The sequence below is a fragment of the Rhododendron vialii genome, chromosome 4a (assembly GCF_030253575.1).
Source record: "Rhododendron vialii isolate Sample 1 chromosome 4a, ASM3025357v1".
In the NCBI taxonomy this organism is placed as follows: Eukaryota; Viridiplantae; Streptophyta; class Magnoliopsida; order Ericales; family Ericaceae; genus Rhododendron; species Rhododendron vialii.
The window spans coordinates 7502423-7529406 of NC_080560.1; the positions used below are offsets into that span (position 1 = coordinate 7502423).

At 42.4% G+C, this 26984-nt stretch overlaps 2 protein-coding genes across 2 annotated transcripts in view; one reads left to right on the forward strand and one right to left on the reverse strand.

The window, feature by feature from the left end:
- Positions 1-2220: 2220 nt before the first annotated feature.
- On the reverse strand, positions 2221-20825 carry LOC131323613 (probable lipid-A-disaccharide synthase, mitochondrial). Its single transcript, XM_058355464.1, has 9 exons — positions 20330-20825; positions 6644-6890; positions 6108-6189; positions 5861-5966; positions 5536-5759; positions 5274-5352; positions 4674-4864; positions 3597-3800; positions 2221-2265 (listed from the first exon to the last, which is right to left on the reverse strand). The coding sequence occupies exons 2-9, from the start codon at positions 6877-6879 to the stop codon at positions 2221-2223; spliced, it is 1167 nt and encodes a 388-aa protein (XP_058211447.1). The 5' UTR covers positions 6880-6890; positions 20330-20825.
- A 3407-nt stretch (positions 20826-24232) lies between these two features.
- LOC131323614 (probable LRR receptor-like serine/threonine-protein kinase At3g47570) overlaps positions 24233-26984 on the forward strand; it is a 61650-nt gene continuing 58898 nt past the window's right edge. Inside the window, exon 1 of the mRNA XM_058355465.1 lies at positions 24233-26960. Within this exon, the coding sequence (XP_058211448.1) occupies positions 24233-26960 (2728 nt within the window). The remainder of the gene's footprint in view (positions 26961-26984) is intronic.

The window sequence follows — 26984 nt, forward strand, 5'->3', positions numbered from 1 at the left end:
TCCTTTTAGAAGAGGTAGCCGAGGTTGTCTTGGCCTTGGAAATGCCCTTTTTCTATTCAGGAGGAGGTGGGAGAGCAAGGTCTTTCAAAACTTTTCCCACAGGCTTGGACAGAAGAGGCTTGATGTAGCCCTTACACCAGGTAGCAAATTCATTTGATTTTTCAGGAAATTCGGAGTAAGGCTTGAAATCAAAATCAGCTTTGGCTTTGTCAGAATCGTTTTTCACCTTCTCCAGGAGTTTCAGGTCAATAACAGGCCTCGATGTGAAGTTGGCGTTAAGTGATTTGTAAGGAGGGAGGGGGATGAGTTGAAGTAGGCCGAACTGTCGTGCAAATTGGGCAGCATTATAGAATTCAACTCCAACCTTATCATTCCTTGATTGGGCACTCAAACCAAACAATAGGTCTCTAGAAGTTAAAAAGCTTGCCCAAATCTCCTTATGATCATTGTCCCCTTCCTCGGCCTTTCCTGGGGAGGCCTTCAGCCAAGCAGGGACCGTGTCCCTCTCAAAGGGCATCCAGCCCTCACCCATCGAAACAAAGTCAGAATAAAAGTACTTAAAGCAGGCCTCAAAAGTATGGTCTCGGGGGGACAGGTCACGATAGTGAAGGCCATAACAGGTGTTATCGGGAATCTTGTCCAAGATAGGGCCTAGGGACGGAAAGTAGGCCCACAACCACAAGGTCATGACCCATAGAGGCCCGGCAGCAAAAACATATTGATTTTCTAGAAGGTCATGCATGCCTCTATAAACATAGGCCAACACCAAGGGGGCCATGGCTACCTCTTTGCCCGAGGCCAAGGCTTTGGCCAAATCCGTAAAGTCTTTAGTGATTCGACTCGAAGAGACACATAAGATAAATTTATTGAGCCAATAAATTAGGAAGGCTGCATGCTCCTCGTCAGTAACTTCCCCTTTTCCGTGGAAGAGAGAAACGAAGCGGGTGTAGGCCAAGTATTCTGATGCAGGGTAATCAAAGACAGGAGTCGCTTGGCTCAAGAAACAATCAGCCTCGACACCGTGAACGCGGACGCCGGTAAGGAAACAAACATCTTATAGAGTTGGACCCATCATCCCAACTCTAAAGTGAAAGCTATTAGAAGTTATGGACCAAAACTGGGCCGCGGCAAAGAAAAGGGCTTTGTCCATATTTATAGAACACCTACTGAGCATAATGGCATCATGGATACCTATTATTTCCCACAAATCGCCCTTGGCCTCGGCAACTCGGTCCAACAAAGCAATGTATTCTTTATCAGGCCGAGGCCATAGCCGATTAGGGTTTGGTTTGTGATAACAGCCCCAGAGGGGTTCCACCGAGTCAAAAGGCAAAGAGTCCTCAGCGAGGGGATAGTAAGCAAATAGAGAAGGAGGAAACTCACTGTCAAGAGCAGGACCGAAGGTCATTCCCGATTTTGCTTCCTCTTGCGGAATCAGGACCTCGGTATGAACAAGGGTTTCTTCTCCTTCGAGGATCTGCGCCACTTGGGTAGCGAGACTCGCTGCTTTTGGGCTTTTCTTGGGAGCCATGGAAAGCTTAGCAAAGAGTTAGGATTCTTGTTTTTCTCACAGTATAATGAAGAAGACAAAGGAGAAGAGGGGACTACGGAAGGACTATACCTGCTCTCAGTCGTGGGGAAGAAGAGGGTGAGTTGGTTTTTTGTGAAAATAAAAGACATGGAGTTATGGAAGGAGTTAGTGGGAAGGAGTTCATAACCGCCCATTACTCCTTCATCCTCTGGAAAAGGGAAGGCCCATGTGGGTAATCATCATCCCTCTTTTATAGGGTATATTTCTCTCTCTCTCTCTCTCTTTGATTCTAAGATGAAAGTTGTGCCTAGGAAAGACAAGAGTTAAAAAGGGCGGCTGATTTAAAAATTGAGAGTTACAAGACTCCTTGGAAATTAATCAGGCGCGACGGGAACACCAGAATTGCCACTGTTGTGTCTAGGTTTTTCCAGGCAGCTATTAGGGGGCCAAAATGGAACAAGCACACGCCTTAAATTTTTAAACAAAATCAAGGCGTGGAGGGGCAATGTTTACACCCATTTTTGGCCAAAAATCAAGAAGTGGATTTACTGGTTAAAAGGTGGCCTTGAAGGTTGCGGCTCTAGCCTTGAAAGGCCCTACGACCGGCCACTCACGAATTAAGATTGTCTCTTAAAAAATGATGGGCCTCCCATCATGGCCCAAATCAGTTAAAAGGCCCAAGGATTAAATTAATCCACTTGCTTAAATGTTTCATCCAGGCCTAATCCAAGTGCCTAAGAGTAGCAAAGCCCACGAATAAGCCCGAATTGATAGAAACCCTGGTTCATGCTCGCCAGACTTGGGCTCAGAAGGCTTACAATGGGCAAAAAGCCCATGACTCACCAAACAAGTTCAAGCTTGACCAGGAAATAGGCCCATTATTTTAAGAAAACATCTTTAAAAGCCCTTAACAAGCGGCTTGAAGGCCTCGAAGCTGCTCACAAGCAGCTCAAAGGCCTCGAAGCTGCTCACAAGCAGCTCAAAGGCCTCGAAACTCACAAGCAGCTCAAAGGCCTCGAAGCTGATTACAAGCAGCTCAAAGGCCTCAAGCTGCTCACAAGCAGCTCAAAGGCCTCGAAGCTGCTCACAAGCAACTCAAAGGCCTAGAATATTCTTGTTGGACAAGGCTGGGTAAGCTGCTCACAAGCAGTTCAAGGTCTGTAGTGGCGGGACCCCATTCTTCAGGATAATGCAGAGGCCAGTAACAGGTGGCAAGCATGCAGCCCATGGAGATTCTAGTGAATGACTCCTGCAGACCTAAGCAAGCTGCTCACAAGCAGCTCTCCCAGGCCTGCTTGATCTTTTTCTCGATCCTTCTTCCGTAAAGAATTAAGCTCAAAGGGTTTTTGGGACCCACAAGGAGTTGAAGGCCCAATAAAATGATGGGAAGGCCTGGGGTATTTTTAGCCTACAGCTATGGTGGGCCCGGAAGATGGCCATGCAAGCAATAGCTTGAGTATTGAAGCAGCTCAAAATGGTTTGGGTGCTGCAGGGCCTGAGATTCTTTATGCCCTTTTCCAGAGATTTGCACAGAAAAGGAGGACTTCTCAGGCCTTTGCCATACTCTTGGAGTATAAGGCACGTTTTGTTCAGGAAGAAGCCCCTCATTGGAGCATTTTGGAGCTACTCAAGCCCAAGCCTTTGCTAGAAGGCCACTTGGCAGCCATGCATTGGAGCATTTTGAAGCAGCTCAAGGCCTGTAGTCCCTATAATTCTCAGTTTTGGAGGCCTTGGAAATGGTCCACGACCTCAAAGCTCACAGCTTAAGCACTTACATTCCCATTTCTTTCAAATATTACATGTATTCACTTCGAAGTAGTCAAAGGTTTATCACATTTCTTGTATCCAAGCTTCATTGAATCGATTAATGAAGTTTGTTTGATCCTTTCTTACTGCATTGTCTTTCTTTCCATTGTTCTAACAACGAGTGGGAAATACTTCAAGTCCTTAGCCCGACAAGGCAACCAACGAATCATCACGAGGCCTTACCCTTTAGGCCGAGCGCAATCACTCGATAGAAGTCAGACTTTGAGGCACGAAGGCCTTAAAAGCAATTCGGACAGACTTGTCCTGGCACGCCCTCGCATTCCAAGCCAATTTGGTTTTTGCACTTTTTGTGGAGAAACAGGGAGATGTATGGTACTTTTGCTTTATAACGTATCAACCATTCAGTCAGAACATGGGCTTGATAAGCAACAACACATGGCAGCCGTGCGAGTTGCATCTCCACAGCCACTGTCCCAGAAGTACATAAAGCAACCTTGCTCGCCTGCATGCCATTTAATTTAGCTATGTAAGAATTATGAGTTTTCACCTAGAACAATTCTAGGGTTAATACACGTTAAATGCACTGTAATATATCCTTAAACACAAGCCTAACAGAGGATCCTAGCAGGGGCTTAACTTCTTATATTTATAGTCTATGCACATGAAAAAGAGTAGGCACCTAATGACGGATTGTACACAGAAGGCCTTGTCACATGAGAAACATAAGATAGTGGTACCAAAAAGGCGACAATCACCTAAACAAAGGTGATATGAAGCTTCCGGCTCAATTAGAAGCTTTCATATCACTTGGCATACACCTTTGGAGATTGGTTTATTTTTTGCATGCTTCCTTTGCTTTTACCCATAATATTCCACAAGGACATGCATTCCATGCAATTAGTTGTTCCCCTACTTCTGTTAGTCTAGATGTGATCGAAGCAGTTTCAAGTGCTCGAAAAATGAACCGAAACAAACATGGTTATTACGGAATCTGTTTTATACATACTGTCAAGAGTATCTTACCGTGCATTGTTACAGAATCTGTTTAATACTCCCTCTGTCCCTTTTTTTGTGTCCAGTATTCCATTTTGAGCTGTCCATTAATAGGTGTCAATTTTGTAAAGTTACAGGGTAAAAGTTGGTGTATTGTCTATTTTGTCCCTAAAAGTAAATTTTATTTTGAAAAGTTAGTGAGTAAAAGTGTAATAATGATAGGTAAGTAGGAAAAGTGGAGGAAAAAGTTGATGTGAAAGGTGTAATAATGATATCTTTTTAATAAGTTGGAGTTACGAAGCAGGACATTTAAAAATGGACGGAAGGAGTATGAAGTATGAACTATCAAGAGTGCATTGGCAAAAGAAGCCATAGATCTTACACTTGGCGCATCATACTTCATGTGAGCTGATCCCCCTGGAATCAGAATCACAGGTATAGGTGCCGCATGGATCACCATAATCAACTCTGAGAAATAGTCTTTTAATAGCTTCATAGCGCTGAAGAAGATTGGAAGCATGCGGTTTACCTCTTGTAATCTGCTTCCAGGGAGCAAGGAAATAATTGTGACTCCTTCAAAAGATAGAAAAAGAAAATCAGAAAGACATAATGAGGTTCAAGTATTTACTGGATAAGCTACCACAGTAAATTTTTTCCCAATGGGAGACATTTCCTAAACAACACTTACAAGAGTTAAAAATGGAGAAAGTACATAAACACACACCAAAAAGCGTGGGGAAGAAAGGAAAAGAGAAAATAAAACTGGTGATGGTGGCCAAATTATTTTGCATAAAATCCACCGGGAAAATTGAGGATTACCAAAAATCCAAGCTTCATACCAATACGCTCTTCTGTGGAAGCCTTGGTACAGGGAAATATAAATTACGAGAAACACCGAAGACTACGTAGGTGAAGTAGCCCACCTTTTAGAGAGAAATCTGAGAGTTGGCTCCATTCCAAAAAGGGCTTAGAATTTCCTTACCTGAAGATATTTCATGTTTACTTTGAAATTTGTCAAAACTTCCTTGCACCTTCCATCCTTTTTCTACATTATTCGTCCCCTGAAGATGAAATCCATCCACAAATAAGTATTTGGACTACTACACAGGACATTAGGACAACGTCAACAGGACAAATATTAACATTAAAAAGCAAGTTAAATGACTGCACAATCCTGATCTCGTAATATAGGAACCGAATTAACGAAGATCAATAATTGTGATGTCAGAACATTGCAGAAGTACCAAATTCAACTCCAAAACATCTTCAAGTATGGGGTGGCCCACAAAGGTCGCAGCTAGTCCATTCAATCTGCAAACTTCGGTCTCAAATGGCAGTATGCACAAGACATGATCCACGAACTCAGATAGCCCTTTGAGCCTTGCTTCACCCCCTTTCCATGCCCAAAAAGACGGCGCTACATAGTGAAAGTGTGGAGGACTAACCATCCCCTGCTGACTGTATTTAGCTGCAAAAAGTGTTTCCCCAATTTCCTATACCATGCTTTGGTATTCATAAGTGAAATCCTTATCACTCCTTTTCAAATCCAACAATTACATATAAAATTACCGCACAGCTGCTTTAGGAGACTAAAGGAGAACCCCTTCGAGTCCACAGTAACCACAACATGAGGCTGGAACAAAAGGGCTGCCTGTGCTGTTTCCTTCAACTTAACCTATCATTTCAAAACCCAATGTAACAATCACATTCAAAAAATGCAATGCTTGCATCAAGACTCCTATTTAGAGAACAAAAAACAAAAAATCAACACCCAAATATGGAAGCGCACAAAATAGTACTCTCGCTTAGTACTCACTCTGAACAACTCCCAGATCCCCATTACCGCAATATCTTCCATTGGGAACAAAGATTTTAACCCATGGTCAGACATCATGGACCTGAACAATGCGGCAAAATCAAACTAACCTTAATAACTTCCAGTCCCTTCAAGCTAGAAAAAAAAATTTCAAAAAGAACCCAGAAAGGAAATATGATCTAAATAACTTAGCTCATGTAACAAACAGAGAGAATCTTGCACATGCATGAAAGAAAAAAATATTTGGAGCTAAGAAAATGGTGACGAAAAAAAATTAAAATCTCAGAGCTCCTATATCCAAATGTTTGGGTCTTAAAAAAGGTCAAGCCGCCATCCACAATATAGAGACATAGACAGCGGTATGGACAAAACTGGAGCTTTAATTCCAAAAACAATGACAAACAGAATATCGATCCTGTTGAAGCAGTACTACTTAATAACAACAGTTATGGAAACAGACAAACCAGAGAAATAAATATTGGCAATTGGACATGCATATTCATGATATTATTGTCTCGGGAAATTAGAGAGCTAACCTGCCCACACCAGCAAACCAGATAGGAAATGGAGAGAGCTTTCTCATAGAAGCCATGAGACGGGAACCAATAGTGTCCCCAGAAACCTCTCCTGCAACTACAAAGACCCCGAGTTCCCCATCTTTAGCAGCCACATCTATCGCAGCTATGCTTGAAACTGAAACAGATCTTCTCATTACCAACAGGAAACCCAAATTCACACTCCTATTTAGAGTGAAGACTGTTCTGAGCAACATTCCTAAGATTCCTGCGCATAAGGACCACAAAAGACGAGGTCGTGTTCACAAACTTCAAGTCCACCTGAATTTCATACACAAGACTCAGGGTAATCTAAATGCTACATTCTATCAAGCTATGTGTCACTTTTTGCACATAAACACATGTATGTTTTAGCATCTGCCAATATGTACCATAATGAAACAAGGTATTGCCCAATGCGTAAGATTGTTTACGACTTGTGAATTTGCTTCTATTTGCAGATTTATTATTGTCCATAAACCATGCGAGATTTACAAGGAGTCGTAAGTGTCATTACTAGCTAGGAGTCTTTTTCTTATCATGTTATTTTTTCATTCATTAAATATCTTAAGTAGTGGAGCTTAAATGGAAATTTTGATTCGAGTTTTGTAAGGTCATTAAAATGGCCGCTCAAGGAAGAACAAAATGGCATTTTGCATTTGAAACAAAACTAAATCTTTAGAAGATCTTTTCTCACTGTATATTATGTCTGTGTACTGTGTTGCATGTACTGATGGATCCAAGGGGTGTGTAAAGGGCGATCGCACCTGCAGAAGAATTGGTACCTCCAACCCATAAGAGACCCCACTCCCAAAGCTGGAATTTTGGATTGATTCATATGAGTGGCGTTGCTCTCTCTCTCTCTCAATGTACCCATTATGTACTGAGACACATGTTGATGATGTGTTAACTAACTCTTTAACTATCTCTGTTTCTTTGAGATACAAAATGAAACGATCAGATTTTTAAATTCAGGTAGCATATAAAAAAGCTAAAAAAGACTACTGATTGGTCTAAGCCTACAACAATCATCAAAACCAAGAAAAACTAAAGAGTGCTAATGGGTAAAAATACTTACTGATCAAGACCTAGGGCCCCTAAATGTATGATAGACTTGCGAAATCAAAATGGGAAATGATAATATTTTATTGATAGAACTGCCCAGAATTACGTGAGAAATGCAGGTTACAATTATTGAAGGAGTTCAGAAGAGGGAGAAGAGAGAGAAAGAAAGAGCAATGCTGGGCATCACACTAAACTCCCTCTCCCACTCAAACACATCAGCTACTATATATCAAACTAACCAACCCTAACTAATTCCCCTAAGGCCCTAACTAACTTCTTACCAACCCTCAGCTTTTGGAAATTTGTTTGGTGGTCCTGGGACACCGCCATGTGGTGCCCCAATACCTTTACTCACCGCTCATTGCTGTGGGGTCAGGTAATAAGTATATCAGTCCCAAAAAAAAAGTGCAGTGGATTAAGGCATTGAGGCAACACGTGGCGGTGCCTGTAGGGGGATGAAAACAATTGATGCTTCAAATCAACTGGATTGCAACGGCTTATTCATGCCTCTTCACCGGAACCCTAACTCATCGTCTGAACCCTAATCTGCAAAATAGACAGGGGGTGAGTGCATCTTTGCCTCTCATGGCAAAGGCCCTCTGATGCCTTTGTTAGTATCACGTACTAGAAATCAAACCCTAATTATCAGTAGGAAAGCAATAAGAATGCAGTGTATTGTGTACCCTTTTCCTCTAGGTTTACCTCATATTTATAGATTTGTGTATGCTTGTTGCCCAAGCGTCCCTGTTTCCATAAGACTCCCAGCTCATATAAGAAACCCAAGATATCAAGGATTCTCGTTTCCTTTATCAGTTTAATGGAAAAGAGTCCTTTTAGGATTCTTTTCCTTTACTGGCCGAACATCCCATTCTCATTGGGTATCTTTCTCAGATCCTATATTCTCAGGATCTTATTCCTTAACGGAATACCAACATTCTGGATTCTTCCAGAATGTTCCCCATGCTCCAACAATTGATTTGGGGTTCTTTCCTTGTTCGGCCATCTCGTTGCCGAACAGACTGCCTGGACCAATGACTTCACATGTAACTTGGTCCAAACGTAATGAGAATGTCTCTATCTGCCGAACAGTTTAGTTTTACACCAGTGACTTCTCATGTCATTGGCCTTTTAATCAGCCGAACAGACTGCATGGACCAAGGACTTCCCATATCATTGGTCCATATCGCCGTTCTCCATTCTGCCCGGCGGTAAGTTCAGTCGTATTTACCACGTGCTCCCAAACATCACGTGTTTGGCAACTAAATGTATCTACCCGGGAATACCTCCTTACAATTGCTCCCCAGCTTCATCTATTTTACCACTGTTCGGGGGCAATATATGATGCTTTAGAAACAGAATTTTATTTAGACCAGACTCTTCTGATCCCGTGCAGTCAAAATTTTAATATTTCAATGCTGCCTTTTGGCGCCTTTGTCATTATACCATTTCGGGGTAATGACTCCACGTGGCACGTATCGTATGCTTTATCATTAATTTCGAACTGACGTTCTATGAAACGGCGTCAGAACGGACTCTTCTTTCCGTTACTTTATCCTGTAATGGCGTGAGAGGAGACGTTTCATCTCCGTCTCTTGCCCTTAAACCCCTGAAAGGGCCTCTTTTGGATTTTTCACCCAAAAACTCGATCCTTCAGCCTTTCTCTCTCTAAGCTTCCGCCATAGCCACTGCCTCAAAGCTTTCGGTTGCACTCTATTGCCGCTGCAAAACATCGTAAGATTCCTACTCCTTTCTTGCATCTCGTACTAGGATTTCTCTGTTTTGATTCACCCATTCCCTAGGGCTTCAATCATACCCCCTTTTTTTTTCAGATTTTTCTTTTGAAATCGGATATATCTATGGCGGAGGATGGTGAGAATCCCTTGAGACCCAGTAAATTTAGGAAATTATGTGAAACCCCTACTGCCATGGCGGCATTTAGGACGGAATATAATATTCCAGAAAACGTTGGTCTTGAACTCGCCCCCCTGGGTGCAGATAGAGACGGAGGTTCATGGGATCGAATGTGTATCCCCATAGTGGCCATTGTTGAAGGAGGAGTTCGATTCCCCCTTCACCCATTACTCCGTCAAATCCTGAACTGGTATCGACTCACACCGATGCAGGTTTCGACCAATTTCTTTAGGTTAGTGATAGGAGTAGTGGCTTTAAATAGAATTTTGGGGACCCAACTGGGGATCTGGGACATCCAGTGGTGGTATAGCATCGTGCTAAACCCCGATTACAACACATATTACTTCAAGGTCAGAAGAGCAGACAAACGTTTCGTGCTCAACTTGCCAGACTCTGCTCGTGACCACGAGACTGATTTTCTCTACGTAACGGGAGCATTCGAGCCAATAGGAGAGGACGGCCAGGTGGTGGGCCTTCATTGCCCCCACATATGGGGATACCCACGTATGCTTCTCATATTTTTGATCTTTTGCAATCTTTGTTGTTTATTGCTTTCTCGTAGCTTTTCTAAGTATCTAATTGTGCTGTTTTAATTTCGATCTTGCAGCTGAAAACGCAAACAAGCGTCCTAGATGGGAGCCTAGCTACGTCCGAACAGAAGATATCAACAAGCTTTTGAAGTATAAAGGTGAACCTGGTACCCGAACAGCAGGTCGGGGTCGTAACGCCGAAGTGTTGCTGGAATACGATCCTTCGTATAGAGGGGTTATCGACAGAAGGCTCGCTCACCCCAGCACCAGTACTGCTTCTACCTCCACTGCTCCCCAACCACGCAATTCCAGGCTACAAGCTGGTGTTACTCTTGCCGGTCAATCAGGCGAAGTTGTTATTCCTGAAGGTGTACCTCAAACACGCGTGGTGCTCAGAAGATCTGTGCGTAGGCCAGTCCTTGCCTAACAACAACCATTTCCTCTTTGCATTACCAGTCAGTCGTCCTCCTCCGGCTACTCACGATCCCCCCACACACCAGGTACGATGACTCGTCAACCAGTAGATCTTAGCACTCTGCTCATTGTCACTACACGGGGACGTGGTGGTGCCAGCAGAGTGGCTTCAACTGGTGCTCCCCCCCACGATCACGTCACAATAGGGGGGGATCTGCAAGATCATCAGCTTCTCCTCGGGAATAGGATAGTTCCCTTGAGGCTACAGACGCTCATCGGGATAAACGACCTAGGTCTGAGGACCTGATTGGTACTACTTCTCAAGCAGATACTGAGACTCATCCTCCTATTTTTCCAACTACACAAATGCTTCCCCAGACGTGGACTCCTCCATTCATTAGAGGAGACCGTCCTGTACATGTCGGACATAGTGCCAGTTCATCAGAGACTGCACTAGCCCTGGCTCAAGGGTTGATGCTCCCTGTGGATTTGCAGAAGGAGTCCTCGTCTTCTCCTGATCGACTGGTGTCCACTGGTCTCGTCAGTGGAATTAAGGTAACAAAAACTTCTTCTTTGTTTTTCAAGCCCTCTCTTTGTGTTGGTTAAAAAATTATAACTTACATATGGTACTTCTGCAGTTCATTCAAAATATGGTTACTCTAGGCAAAAAGTACCAAGAAGTTGATACTGAAAGAGTCAAGCTGATGAATGACAACACTCGACTGCTTCGAACAATCACTAGGTTGGAGAGAGAAAGAGACAAAGCCAAGTCTGACTTCGATCAAGCTAAAGGCAAACTCGAAATTGCCGAAGAGAGCCTCAATCATGCTTTGTCAGAAATTGACAGTGCCAAGAAAGCTGCTTATGAAGAAGGGTACCAGAAGGGTTTTGATACTACAACGGCTAACTACGTCGAATAGATGCCTGCCATTCAAGATCAGATCTGGATTGCTTGCTGGGAAACATGTTTAACAAAAGTTGGCGTTGCAGACGACTCCCCTCTCTGGACTGAGAATGAATTACCGAGCAACCAGGCTGCAGCTCCCCAAGAGCACGAAATGCCCCTGGAAGATGATTTTGAACAGCAAATTGAAGATTTTACTAGAGCAGAGGAAGATATTCCATCTGGATCTCAGCCCGTCCAGTCTCCTGCCCGTGATGCAGTTAACGAACCCATAATCCTGGAGGAGAATCCAGTCGATGATGGTGCAGATACTGAGATCAATACTGATGTTCCAGTAGTCCAGAATGTGGACTGAATTTGGTAAGTTGTTTGAACTGTTTGATATTGGTTGCTAGTCCTGCGTGACCATAAACATATTGAGGCCCTGCAAGGCACCAGTACTATCAATACTTTTATTAACACAGGTACTCGGCCCTTTGTGGCATAACTTTTTATGTTTTGTTCGGCTACCCTCATATTTGCATCTGTTCGGATGCAAATAGTTTAATCTTAAGTATTTCATACTTGTTGTTTTGCATAAGTATTTCGTACTCTAACAGATCCTACAAACATGATTTCTTTGTACTGAATCTAAGTTTCACGTACTTAAAAACATTTGTTTCGCAGTTTCTCGTACTGTTTTCAAGTTTAGTACATACAAGTGTATTCATACTTGTATTCGTCTTCAAACCTTTCAAGTGTTTTCATACAAACACTTGTAAGGTTCATATAATCATATAGGTGTTCTTTAAGTTTCACATACTTAAGAACAGAAATTTATAAGTTTCACGTACTTAAAAACATACAAGTGGTTTCGTACTTGTATTCGTTAAGTTTCACGTACTTAAAAATGTTCTAACAGACTTTGTCCCATACAAGTGTTTCGTACTTGTAGTCGTTAAGTTTCACGTACTTAAAAGTTTGAAAAGCACACAAGTGTTTCATACTTGTGTCTAAGTTTCACGTACTTAAAATGTATACCCTTGAAAAGCACACAAGTGTTTCATACTTGTGTCTAAGTTTCACGTACTTAAAATGTATACCCTTGAAAAGCACACAAGTGTTTCATACTTGTGTCTAAGTTTCACGTACTTAAAATGTATACCCTTGAAAAGCACACAAGTGTTTCATACTTGTGTCTAAGTTTCACGTACTTAAAATGTATACCCTGCTCCCCAATACAAATGAGGGAAACTAAACTCGTAGTTCGTATTAAAAACAAATACCACAACAGTTATACTAAGAAGTGATTTTATTCATAATCTGTAAAACGCAAGAGGGCGTTAGTCGTACCCCTTGCAACAAAAATAATCAAAACTAGAACAAGGGAATTATATTCGTAATTCCCACACAATCACGTAGTGCAAATCTAAGACAGATTTTAATACTTCTAAACAAAGAACTTTCGTAAATTATGAACATTCCAAGGCCTTGGAATTGGATCACCATCTAGATCTGCCAATCTATAGGCTCATATGCCTACAATCTCGATTACTCTATACGGGCCTTCCCAATTGGCCCCCAGCTTGCCTTCGTTGGCCACCTTGGTGTTGCCGAGCACTTTTCGTAGCACGAGGTCCCCAACACCAAATTCTCTAGGATGAACGTGTTTGTTGTAGCTTTTCATCAGCTGTTCTTGGTAAGAAGCCAGATGGACCAAGGCCTTCTTTCTCTTATCCTCGGCGAGATCAAGCTCGATTTCAAGGGCTCTGTCATTGCCTCCACTTTCAACCAAAACGGTTCTGTTGGTCGCAACCAAAACGGTTCTGTTGGTCGGCAGACCCACTTCCAGAGGTATGATAGCCTCTGTTCCAAATGCCAATGAATAGGGGGTCTCTCCCGTAGACCTCCTGGGCGTTGTTCGGTGAGCCCACAGAACTAACGGTAGCTCATCAGGCCATTTCCCCTTGGCTTTGTCCAGCCTCTTCTTGATCCCATCAAGGACAGTTTTGTTAGAAGCCTCTGCTTGCCCATTACTCTGAGGGTAGGCCGGGGTGGAATAATAATTTCGTATGCCGTACTGGGCACAAAAAGCCTTGAATTTCTTTTGAAATTGAGATCCATTGTCTGTAATCAATGAGTAAGGGACCCTAAAGCGAGTGATAATGCTTTTCCACATGAACCTTTCTATCATAGGTTCAGTGATTTTGGCCAGTGGTTCTGCCTCAATCCACTTTGTGAAATAGTCAGTTGCTACAAGCAGGAATTTTCGATTCCCAGTTGCTTTGTGCAATGGACCCACGATATCCATCCCCCATTGACCAAATGGCCAGGGACTTGTCAAAGGCACCAGATCCTCGGCGGGTGTTCTAATCATTGGTGAGAATTTTTGACATTTCTCACAAATCTTCACATACACCTTTGCATCTTCTTGAATGTGTGGCCACCAGTAGCCTTGAGTAATTGCTCGGTGGGCAATGGATCTCCCTCCAGCATGGCTCCCACACGTTCCCTCGTGGATTTCATGAAGGAACTTCTGTACCATTTCAGGATGTACGCATAGCAAATATGGGCCTGTAAAGGATTTCCTGTACAACTTACCCTCTGGGGACAGCCAAAACCTAGCAGATTTGACCCTTATCTTGTGGGCCTCCTTTTTGTCAAAAGGGAGTATCTCATCTCGTAAGAACTCCATGATTGGGTCCATCCAACTTGGTCCTTGGTTCACGTCCAAGACTAAGTCTACACTCCTCCCAATGCTCGGCTCATTCAGGTATTCTACTGCCACCTTTCTTTTGAACTCAGTGGGTACAGCTGCAGCCAACCAAGCTAAAGAATCTGCATGAGCATTCTGTCCAGAACTTATTTGCTCAATATATACCCTCTCGAAGGTATCGAGCAAGTCCTTGGCTGCCTGTACGTAGGCCACCATCTTTTCATTCCGAGTTTCATATTCGCCGGACAGCTGATTCACCACAAGCTGGGAATCACAATACACCCTGACCCGTTCTGCTTTAAGGGTCTTTGCACTTCTCAATCCAGCCAAGAGTGCCTCATATTCAGCCACATTATTCGATGCACTGAATCCAAGCCGAACAGATAGTTCAATCAGAACTCCTTGAGGAGGAAAAAGGACAACCCCAATTCCAGAACCAGTATTACATGCTGATCCATCAACGAATAGCTTCCATTCTTTGGGATCCTGTTCGGTTACGGGTTGATCCTTCATGGATGATGTTTTAGCCACCTGTTCCTTTCTCGTAGGAGGCAGGGGAGCAACAGTGGGGGAAAACTCTGCCACAAAATCAGCCAACACTTGGCCTTTGATTGCTGTGCGTGGCTGATATTCAAGATCGTACTGGCTTAACTCCACGGACCATGTCGAGATCCTTCCCGAGAAGTCTGCCTTTCGAAGCAGTGATTTTAATGGAAACTCAGTACAAACCACAACCTTGTGGCTTTAGAAGTAGTGTGGCAGTTTCCTGGTGGCTGTCCTAAGTGCCAGGATAAGTTTTTCTAAAGGCAGATATCTCGTCTCTACATCTAGCATCGTTTTACTAACATAATATATAGGGATTTGTTCGATCCCTAAATCCCTTAGCAGGACTGCACTTACTGCATGCTCGGAAACAGCTAAGTACAGAATTAAAGACTCACCTGGCTGTGGAGTTGACAAAAGTGGGGGTTCGGCCAGGTACTTCTTCAGGTCCTGGAAGGCTTGCTCACATTCTGCTCTCCATTCGAATCCCTCCCTCTTTTTTAGTAACTGAAAAAGGGTCTGCACTTATCACTTGACCTGCTAATGAATCTATTAAGTGCTGCTGCCATTCCAGTCAGCCTCTGGACTTCTTTGGTAGTTTTGGGACTCTGTAGTCTCTGTAGTGCATCAATCTGATCGGGATTTGCCTCTATCCCTCTCATGGCTACCAAATGGCCCAGGAACTTTCCTGAACCAACTCCAAACGCACACTTCGAGGCGTTGTGTTTTAGTTTATACTTCCTTAGAATTTCGAACACTTCTTTAAGTCAGTAATATGCCCTCCTTTTTCTAGACTCTTTACCACCATATCATCTATGTAAACTTCCAAAGTTTTTCCAATGAGCTTCTTGAACATAATGGTTGCAAGTCTTTGGTACGTTGCCCCAGCATTCTTCAGCCCAAACGGCATAACATTGTAGCAGTACAACCCTCGTGGTGTAATAAACGAAGTCTTCTCTTGATCAGATCCAAACATAGCAATCTGATGATATCCTCGATATGCATCGAGAAAACTCATTCGTTCGTAACCAAAGGTTGCATCAACCAATTGGTCAATCCTGGGCAAAGAAAAACTATCCTTAGGGCACGCTTTGTTTAGGTCTGTGAAGTCTACACAGACACGCCACTTTCCATTCTTTTTCTTCACCACAACGGTGTTGGATAACCACTCTGGGTAGTAGACTTCACGTATTGCTTTAGCCTCTAGTAAACGATCGACCTCCTCAATTACTGCATCCACATGCTGCACAGCTGCTTCGTTTTTTCTGAATGATCGGCTTGTGCTGAGGGTCAATGTTTAAATGGTGACATATCACATCTGCATCCACCCCGGGCATTTCCTCTGGCACCCATGTAAAAACATCAATATATTCCTTTAGAAATCTTATCGATTCAGCCTTTTCGTCTGCTGGTAGTGATTCCCCAATTAAAAAATATCTTTCAGGATCAGTCTCGTTGATCTGAATCTTTTCCAAGCCTTCAACCACTTTTTCAGCCGGATTTCTTCCAACATCCTTGATAGTTGGTTGATCTGGTACTTCTAATGTATGAACATGGTGGACCTTTGGGGCTGTTTTGATGATGGAAATCAAACATTGTTGTGCCACCTTCTGGTTGCCTTTAAGTACTTCAATCCCATTTGATCCTGGGAATTTCACCATCTGGTGATAAGTCGAGGAGACTGCTCTCATCTTGTGCAACCATGTCCTCCCTATAATTGCGTTATAGAAAGAAGGGACATCGACCACTAGAAAATCTGTCCTTAACACTACTGATCCAGCCCGGACAGGTAACGTTACCTTTCCAAGGGGCCAGACTGCTCCTGCACCGAATCCAATGAGAGGCGTTGTAGACTGCTCTAAGTCTATTTGGGAGAGTCCCAGTTTCTTGAACGCGTCGTAGTACAATACCTCTGTACAACTCCCTGAGTCTACTAGAATTCTCTCAATGTCATATTCCCCAACTCGTAGGGTTACGACCAATGCATCATTGTGGGGTATTTGAACCTCTCCCAGGTCATCATCAGTGAATGCTATGCTCTTGTTGCACACATCATTCTCTCGTCCTCTCTTATTTCCCAAACGCATCACATGTTGATCGTGTTTGACCTGCCTTTGCAACAGCCTCACCTCATTCCTCGTATAAGGTGTAGCCAACCCATGTATCATATGGATTACGCCTTTAGGGTTTTGTTCGTAACCCAGCTCTATAGCTTTCCCTTTCTCCTTTGGGTCCTCCTGGATAAACTCCTTGAGATAGCCCCGAGAGACCAAATCATCAAGATGCCTCTTGTACATCTCACAATCCTCGGTCATATGACCCCAATCTTTATGATAACTGCAGTGCTGATTCGTAGCACGTTTCGCATCTTTGTCTCCGCCTAGACTTGGTGGCCATTTAAAATATGGCTGATTCTTTATTCGATAAAGAATCCTGTAAATTGGCTCCTTCCAAACTGTAGTGATAGAAAAGAAGGATTTAGGGTCAGGAGCTTACTTATCTTTGTACGGCTCTTTCTTAACCTGCCCATAGTCCCTTCTCTCTTTGTAAGTCTTGGGCTCTGGCTTATCCACTTTTTTGGCAGGTGCCTTCGGCTGTTCGGCAATAGTCCTGCCATCCTCACGGAGTATGTCATCCTCCATCCTAGCGTGTTGCTCTATCCGTTCCATCAGTTTAGCCAGCATGGCTACTGGATGTTTATTCCATGAGCGGCGTAGCTCTCCCCGAACAGGCAAACCAGTTTTGAAGGTTGCAATTGCGTACTCTTCACTGCAACTTTCAATCTCGTTGAAGGTTTCCCAGTACTTCTTTGCGTAATCTCTGATCTACTCGTTCTCCTCCTGTTTCATGGTGGAAAGACTTTCAAAGGTCTTTGGGGCTTTTTTGCTTGTCAAGAACCGAGCAGTGAATTCCTCAGCCAACTGCCTCCATCCTCGTATGGATCGTGGGGCCAGTTTATGAAACCAAGATAAAGCCACCTTGCCAAGACTGGAGGGGAACATCTTGCATAAGATGGAATCATCCCCTTCATGCATAAACATAGCCTGTTGATAATGCTATATGTGAACCACGGGATCCGTATTTGTCTCGTAAAGTACGAACGCACCGTGCTTCACTCTGCTCGGCAACCTCGCTTCTTGTAGCCTCTTTGTAAAGGGGGAGGCTGCAATATTACTCAGGGCCTTGCGTGCTGCTTCTCGTGCAGTCACTGTCCCATCCTCTTGCTCCTTTGACTTGTGGCCCGAAGCTTTGACCCAATCAGCATCAGGTCTCTCATACCTATCTCGATGATGTTTTCTTGTTTCCTCTTCCTCGGGGGTAGAACTTCGGTCTCTGCTCCTCCTTTTTCGTGAAGAAGCCCTTCTCTCTGGTGTTCGGCTTCTACTTCTTCTTCCCCTTTTTCGTGGAGAAGCCTCATGACGCCCTATAGCAGGACTTCTGCTCCCTCTTCTGCGTGAATGAGTCTGCTTATGAACCACCAGAGCCCATCCATCTCTCTGGGAATTCTTTCGAGAGAGTCCAGAATCTTCTAGGTGCTCTCGTACCCGCTGCAGCTCCCGTATCTCGTACTCTCGTTTTCTAATTAAACGAGCATACTCCTCGATTTCTCTTCTCTTTTTATCAAGGACATCATCATCATTGTGTATACTCTTTGAACGAGTAACTGACTCCTCTCTTCGATGAGACCTACTCCTTCTCGTGGAGCCAGTAGCAATTTTGTCTCCTTTTTCTTTGGAGTTATCTCTGTCATGTCTACCAGTGGGCTTTCTCGGAGCGCTTGGTGGCGATTTATCCCTTCCCCCACCCAACTGGTCCTTTGGACTAAACGGAGTGACTGGATTTTCTTCCGTCATGATTACTTTCTCAGAAAAGTTAGTTTGTTTCCCACAGACGGCGCCAATTGTAGGGGGATGAAAACAATTGATGCTTCAAATCAACTGGATTGCAACGGCTTATTCGTGCCTCTTCACCAGAACCCTAACTCGTCGTCTGAACCCTAATCTGCAAAATAGACAGGGGGTGAGTGCACCTTTGCCTCTCGTGGCAAAGGCCCTCCGATGCCTTTGTTAGCATCACGTACTAAAAATCAAACCCTAATTATCAGTAGGAAAGCAATAAGAATGCAGTGTATTGTGTACCCTTTTCCTCTAGGTTTACCTCATATTTATAGATTTGTGTATGCTTGTTGCCCAAGCATCCCTGTTTCCATAGGACTCCCAGCTCGTATAAGAAACCCAAGATATCAAGGATTCTCGTTTCCTTTATCAGTTTAATGGAAAAGAGTCCTTTTAGGATTCTTTTCCTTTACTAGCCGAACATCCCATTCTCATTGGGTATCTTTCTCAGATCCTATATTCTCGGGATCTTATTCCTTAACGGAATACCAACATTCTGGATTCTTCCAGAATGTTCCCCATGCTCCAACAATTGATTTGGGGTTCTTTCTTTGTTCGGCCATCTCGTTGCCGAACAGACTGCCTGGACCAATGACTTCACATGTAACTTGGTCCAAACGTAATAAGAATGTCTCTATCTGCCGAACAATTTAGTTTTACACCAGTGACTTCTCATGTCATTGGCCTTTTAATCAGCCGAACAGACTGCATGGACCAAGGACTTCCCATATCATTGGTCCATATCGCTGTTCTCCATTCTACCCGGCGGTAAGTTCAGTCGTATTTACCACGTGCTCCTAAACATTACGTGTTTGGCAACTAAATGTATCTGCTCGGGAATACCTCCCTACAGTGCCGAAACCATTAATTACACCTGAAGCACTGTCCATTTAAAAGCCAATTGTATTGTCCATTCTCAACTCCTTTCAATGCAAACTACTCCTGTGTAGCAGGCCGAGCAAAATGGCTCGAGCCATTTCCGAACGTGATTCAATATCCCTTTCAACTCCAAGTCATCTTTTTCTCAACGTTCGGAACAACGACCGTAGCCGAGGGTCCCCGTATCCGAAGGTCCTGTTAATTTCTACTTCTTTAAACGCTCCAGTCCCAACACTCGCATGGGCGGGGAATACGATTCGTTTGGGCAGCTACCGAGGTCGCATGACATGCTCGGTCCCGAGCGAAGCATGGCCGACGATCCAGCCCGCCTGTGTTAGAACAGTAACCGTGGCAATGATGATGGTCGTGATGTCATCCAAACGGTTATGAGGATAATGATGGGGGCACGTGAAGATGCCAGCTCACCCTGAAAATGGCTGCAAAACCCTTAACGTGACGTGAGAATGACATCAGCCGACGCGTGTTGAGCGTTGGTGCAATCTTGGAGATCAAGCTAAGAGGCTCCCTATAAATATCCCATTATGCCTACTTGAAAGCGGTATGCACAAAGAAAACCCTAGATCCTAATTCCTAATTTCTCTCTGCAAGTAAACTGACTCTTGCACCGGAGGGCCATCCCGGAGGACCTCCGGTGTGGTCTTTAGTCGTGCTTTGTTTTGCAGGACAGAGAAAGGAATTAAGGGCAAATCTCAAACTCACATTCAGAAAGTATGAATCATTCGGAACGGAGCCCCCACATCCTGCATCTGCGTTTAGCCGGTTCATCGCAGAGAGAGAGAGAGAGAGAGAGAGAGAGAGAGAGAGGGGTACCTGCTCGATTTCCGATTTGAGCTGTTGCTGATTACATTTTTCCTGAAGAGTGTTGCTGATTAGTAATGACAGAGAAAACCCTAGATTGCGCAGGATATCCCCTGTTCATATTGCGAATTCACAAAATTTGTTTTGAACAAGAGATTGCGACAATTACATATGAAAACCCTAGAACTTGATCTTTGTCACGAATTACTTCCCTTAGTTGTACTTTTTCCTTTCAAATGCAACAGACTTTTAATCTAATAACAATGTCACCCCAGCCTGTCCTCACGGACAACGAACCGGACATTTCACAGCGGGTCAGGAGCCCCTATGGGCACGCCTAGATGGTTGCTCTGCTGGTCTCCTCCTCCCACCCATTTTAGTAACCAAAAATTAATAACAATGTCACCCTCGGTATATTATACTCAACTTCTCTACGATGACCTAACGTATTTAACCCTTTGAAATTTTAAATGTTCATTCAACACATCATCTCACAACCCAACCATGTCTATTGTATATATATTTTCGACATCTCCTTTTTGCGTTTAGTGTGTCTAGTGGCTAGCTATAGAACCCAGTTGTGCTTGTTGGGTCTGTGAATTCTGACCCAGACTTGGTTCATATTGTGTTCATTCGGTCACACTAGCTCTCACGACATAATCCAATACAAGATGAATTGCTACTGATCGATTGCTCATGAAGTTTTGTTGATATACTTGGTAATTAATTTTAACAAAAGTAACTAATTAATTGTCCAGTTTCAGTTAATTAATATACTTCTTGTTGTCAATTAATGTGTAACTATTCTCTAACTAATTAATTGTCCAGTTCCAGTTAATTAATATACTTCTTGTTGTCATATAAATGTGTAACTATTTTCTAGCTAATTGCGCAAAAAGAAAAGATCTATCGAGAGAAATTTTTCAGTGCCGGGTGAGTGTACCCCACGTGTTGTCCGCTCGGAACTCCCGAGCCGTCCGATACATTTTTGGATGGCTCAAATTAAAATCTTCTCTCTCCTCTTCCCCCTCCTCTTTCTCCCTCCTTTTTCTCTCTCTAAATCCGAGCCGTCCAAAATTATATCGGACGGCTCGATGTGCCGAGCATGCACCACGTGGTACCCACCCGGCACCGAAAAATTCCTCATCTATCGATCATCTTTTATATATGTCATGGCTGGACAAGTTAAACACCCAGTCTTTTGTCCCCGAAACTCTCTGTAACATGCCAAGAGAATGTACTTTGAAGTACGTCGTTTGCTTTGAGATTTCGATCATATCACATAAGCGCAAGTATTCTTGTGTTACTATGACATTTCTTTTTTTTATAACTCAAGAGTGTTCAGGCTAACTTACTCTCAACTCAAATGAAAGACCAATTCTATCGGTGACTAGCATGGGCCACGTAAAACGGGGAGGGTGGCATCGTTTCTTTGGGCGAATGGAACTTATGACAAAGTAAATTTTCGAATTTAAAATTACATTTTGATTTTACTAGTATATAAGGTCACTGACACTGAGTTATTGATGTCTGATCAACATAATTTTTTTACGGAGATGCTTTTTATTCTTTCTTTAATACATAATGAACGACTAGGATTAAATTTTGGCTAGATTGAAGAGGTGTACATGTAAGACACACCACCATGAAAATGGACGGAATTGAATGTATCTGCACGTTTCCACAAGTATGAATTTGAACCTGGGGGACTGTATCCGCTCATAGCTCAAATCATAGGAGCTATAAGTGGACTTTGCCTGCATTCCTGATTTTTTTTATTCATGTCATCAAAATTGAGCCTAATATCATGGTTCCACTAGTGATCAAATTTGTGGAAATTCTTGGTATATTTTAACCAAAGCATTTTCCACGGGCAAATTGTTATGTGCGGAAAATCCAAACCCTTTTTGACTGACTTGTGGAAATTTATTACATTTGGAAACTCCAAAGCGTTTTTTGATGGACAACCAATAAGAGGGAGGGTAACGTTTACTTTCTTTTGTTTACCATTTCTAAAAGAGGGTGAACATTACCTTCCCTCGTATTAGTTGAAATGATGTAAATTCCACCACAAAGTAATGTCATGCTTATTATGCAATACACTTTTTGATAAATATGACATTACTTTGTGGTGGGATCCATATAATTGTTTTTTGAAAAGAGATTCATATCATTTCAACCAATAAGAAGAAAGATAGTGTTCATCCTCTCGAGGGGTGAAGAAAATTCAACTGCATATAACTTTACGCACCTACCCCATTTACAAATTTACTACTAGTAATATGTATGCATGCCTGCCACTATATATTTCAGTCAACTTCAAAGCGTACTAATATAATTAATAAAGACTGACTAAGCAAAAAATTAATTAATAAAGACTTGCACGTTGAACCGATGAGACGGGTAGAATGAAGTTAGCAAATTAGCAGTCCATAAGACACTTCCTAAGTTACTGTTTTTGGTATATTTTCCCTTCGTCTTTTTCTGAATTTTTTTTTATATACATTTCCGACAAATGTTTTGTCTAGACAAAAGTAGTCTAAAAGGTAAAAACTTACAATCAAAAGTTCACTAAAGACAGAAAAAGTTTGAAACGACAATGTTTTTGGAAACTTTCGTGAGACTAATGATACACTCTTAAAACTTTCGACGAAAGACTAACTGTTTTGTTTATCAAAAATTAAAAATATGAACACAAGCTTCTTTTTTTTTAAATCGAGGAAAAGGACGAAACCAAAATGAAATATCAATACTCCTTACAACTCAAGCTTTGAATTTATCATATTGATAAGGGATAGAATTGTAAAAAAAAATTATGATGTTTTTTACTGAAGTTTTTGGTAAACTCCAGGCACCTTTTTCATCATACATTGATGTGGGTTCTAGGAGCTAACAATCATTCATTTTTAACACTTTTTTTTTTCCACAACATAAGAGGTATTCCACACTCAAACGGGACCAAACTAATCATTCATCTTTTACACAATTAGAGAAGTTTTTATTTCCGAAACTTGTTTGTACTTTTCTTGAAATTACAAGATGCCTCCATCCCACTCTCTGAAACTCGACTTTGAGGGTTTCATACGAGTCCCTAGCTAGCAGCCGGTCATTGTAATTTTATCACAGACGGATCCCCGACTTTAAGAATTACTACAAGTTGTACCACGAAATTAGAAAAACAGAAAACGGCTTGCGCCTAAGTTCAATTTATTTCAAGATCACATAACTTGACTTTGAGGACTTACTGATGGTGCATAATCTCCAAAGGGGAAGGTAAGATATCGACCCTACGTGATGCTTGTAAGTAAATGGTAAGAAGAACCATAAAGATATGCACTCAACATCCAACACAATACTTACAAAAGCAACTTTCTAGAAGTAAAGCGTAGGACCAGACCATAGCATCTAGAGGAAAAACCTCGAATAAAACAAAGCAAAAAAAACCTTAGAATGCCCTTGAAATTCTGTTGGTCCTTTCTTCCCACGTGAAACAGACCATAGCATCTGGAGCTAGCAAGCCTTCTTAGAGTATTAGGTAAATCTCTCTTTTTCGAAATTGGAACAGAACCACAAGCAACTTTCTAGAAGTAAAGCGTAGGACCAGCAGGGATATACTATCTCAACTTTGGAACAATGTTCTACACTTGCTTAGAAAAGGAGCACTAAAAAAGAAGATGATCCAATGATTCGTCAATTGGCTTAAAGAGAGAGAGCAAATAGGAGTATCAATGACACCCCAGCTAGCTATGACCAAATGACATCACGTACAAAAGACCGCATGTACTACTAGTATGCAAGTCTGCCACTAGATATATATTTCCCTCAAACTCTACTCGTCCAAGCAAATTCTACATGTTCATGCTTATATGAAGTTTGAACATACACCAATTGAGAACTCAAACCACACAGGCCAAGATGAGTCTCATAACCAAATCTCTCTCTATTTCGCTCCTACCCTTATTTCTCTCCCTCATCCCATTGCTTCACATCAAAGCCCTTGCCCTTGACACAACATCATCCTTTAGTCTTGTTAACACCATTAATGTTGCTAGCAACGAGACTGATTTCCATGCATTATTAGCCTTCAAGTCAAATATAGTCCTAGAATATCAACAGGCCTTGAGCTCATGGAATGAATCTCTCCATTTATGTGATTGGGAAGGTGTCAAATGCGGCCGCCGACATGAACGAGTCACAATTCTTGACCTCACGGCCAAAGGTCTAACGGGCTCTTTGTCTCCTTACATTGGAAACCTCAGCTTTCTCCGGGAGCTTAGTCTCAGAAACAACACTTTTACAGGTGAAATTCCAATTGAATTAGGTAATCTTTTTAGGTTACAGAAACTAGATCTCTCGAGTAACGATTTTGAAGGGAAAATTCCAACAAGCATATCTCATTGCTCCAATCTTAGGGACCTTAGGGTACACGACAACAATCTAGTCGGAGAGTTCCCAAAAGAACTTGCTTATTCAATGCCAAAACTGGTTACGCTCTATGTTAGCATGAACAATTTGACCGGAGGGATTCCTCCGTCGATTGAGAATCTTACTTCTCTGGTAGAGTTGAGAGCCTCTTACAATCCGTTGGGAGGAAGTATTCCAGATGCTTTGGGTCAATTGAGAAACCTAAAGAAACTTGGATTGGGTGCCACTGAAATTTCAGGTACTATCCCTCCTTCCTTATACAACCTATCATTGCTACAAATATTGTCAGTGCCATCTAATTATCGACTTCGGGGTAGTCTTTTGCCAGAATTCGGTCTCATGTTCCCTCACCTTCAGGTCCTCCAGCTATATGAAAACCAATTTGATGGTCCAATACCGCTTTCAATAGCCAACTCCTCGCAGTTGGTAACACTCGAATTGGATGATAACAATTTCACTGGAAAAGTAAGAAACGATTTCGGAAACTTACAAAATCTCTCCTGGATAAATCTAGGTTATAACAATTTTGAAACTACGGGATCAGATGGACTTGCCTTTCTTAGTTCTCTGACCAATTGTAGCAACTTGGAGAATGTAATATTGGAGAATGGCCAATTCGGAGGGGTATTACCGGACTCTGTGGGCAATCTATCAACCTCTGTCTATTACTTGGCACTAGATATAAATCAGTTGTACGGATCTATTCCTTCAACAATAGGAAACCTTGTGAATCTTGAAGTCTTAGCTTTGAATGATAACCTATTCACAGGCCCGATTCCCAGTAGCATAGGTTATCTATGTAAGTTGCAAATATTGGCATTTTCAAACAATAAAATCTCAGGTGAAATTCCAAAGTCAATTGGAAACTTGTCAATGATGCATAAACTTTACTTGGAGACAAACAGACTAGAGGGAGCCATACCATCGAGTCTTGGGGACTGTCGTAATTTGTTAGAGATACTACTAAATCAAAATAACCTTAATGGAAGCATACCAAGAAAACTTTTGATGGTCTCGTCTCTATCAATTGCGTTGGATCTCTCTCGCAACCGTTTGTCTGGATCCTTGCCACTTGAGATTGAAAACCTCAAAAATTTAGCAAAAATTGATATCTCTGAGAATGATTTGTCTGGTGAAATTCCTGGGACTCTTGGTAGCTGCAGTAGCCTTGAAAACCTATATTTGCATCAAAATTCCTTTCAAGGATCTATTCCTTCCTCAATGGAATCCTTGAGAGGTATTCAGAATTTGGATCTTTCTGACAACAACTTATCCGGTCAAATTCCTAGATTTTTAGGGACATTTGCCCTGAAGAATCTCAATTTGTCTTTCAATAATTTCGAAGGAGAGTTACCAATGAAGGGTGTTTTTACAAATGCAAGTGCAATATCGGTTGCCGGAAACTATAGGCTTTGTGGGGGAATTTTTGAACTTCGACTACCTCGATGCTCCACGAAAAAATCAAGAAATAAGATGTCTCTTTCATGGACGTTAGGAATTGCGGTGTCTTTGATACTCGTTGGTGTAGCCGTAGTGTTGTCTTTCATCATATGTTTGTTCAAGAAGAAAAGAAAGACCAAGCCTATAGTTTCATTTTTGAAAGATCCATTCTTGAAAGTCACTTATGGAGAACTTTTCAAAGCAACTGAAGGTTTCTCTTCGATGAATCTGCTTGGTTTTGGTAGTTTCAGCCGTGTGTATAAAGGTGTTATCAAACAAAACGGGGAGTTAGTTGTTGCGGTCAAAGTACTTGACCTTCAAACTCGTGGCGCTACCAAGAGTTTTATGACAGAGTGTGAAGCCTTAAGGAATATTCGACACCGAAACCTGGTGTCGATCATAACTTCTTGTTCCAGCATGGATTTTCAAGGGAATGAGTTTAAAGCTCTTGTTCACGAGTTCATGCCAAATGGAAATCTAGATAGTTGGTTGCATCCTATTCCGGAAGCAAATAATGGGGAACGTGAGTTTGCGGGACTCGATCTTCTACAAAGAGTAGACATTGCCATAGACGTGGCTTGTGCACTCGATTATCTTCATCACCAATGCGAAATGCCAATTATTCACCGCGATTTAAAACCGAGTAATATCCTTCTCGATGGTGATATGGTTGCCCATGTTGGAGATTTCGGTCTAGCTAGATTTCTTGCAGAGCTCTCCACTCCAAGTACTAGTAGTTCAACTGCAATAAAGGGAACCATTGGCTATGCAGCTCCAGGTAACAAACTTTTTTATCCGTTTT

Bases quoted from the DNA above. Each gene is read 5' to 3' on its own strand.
- LOC131323613 (XM_058355464.1), bottom strand. From the start codon at position 6,879: ATGTTGCTCAGAACAGTCTTCACTCTAAATAGGAGTGTGAATTTGGGT. The intron at 5,353-5,535 runs GTACTTCTGCAA...TTTCATCTTCAG, and splicing joins ATGTTTTGGAGTTGAATTTG to GGGACGAATAATGTAGAAAA. The intron at 3,801-4,673 runs GTAAGATCTATG...AATGGCATGCAG, and splicing joins TGAAGTATGATGCGCCAAGT to GCGAGCAAGGTTGCTTTATG.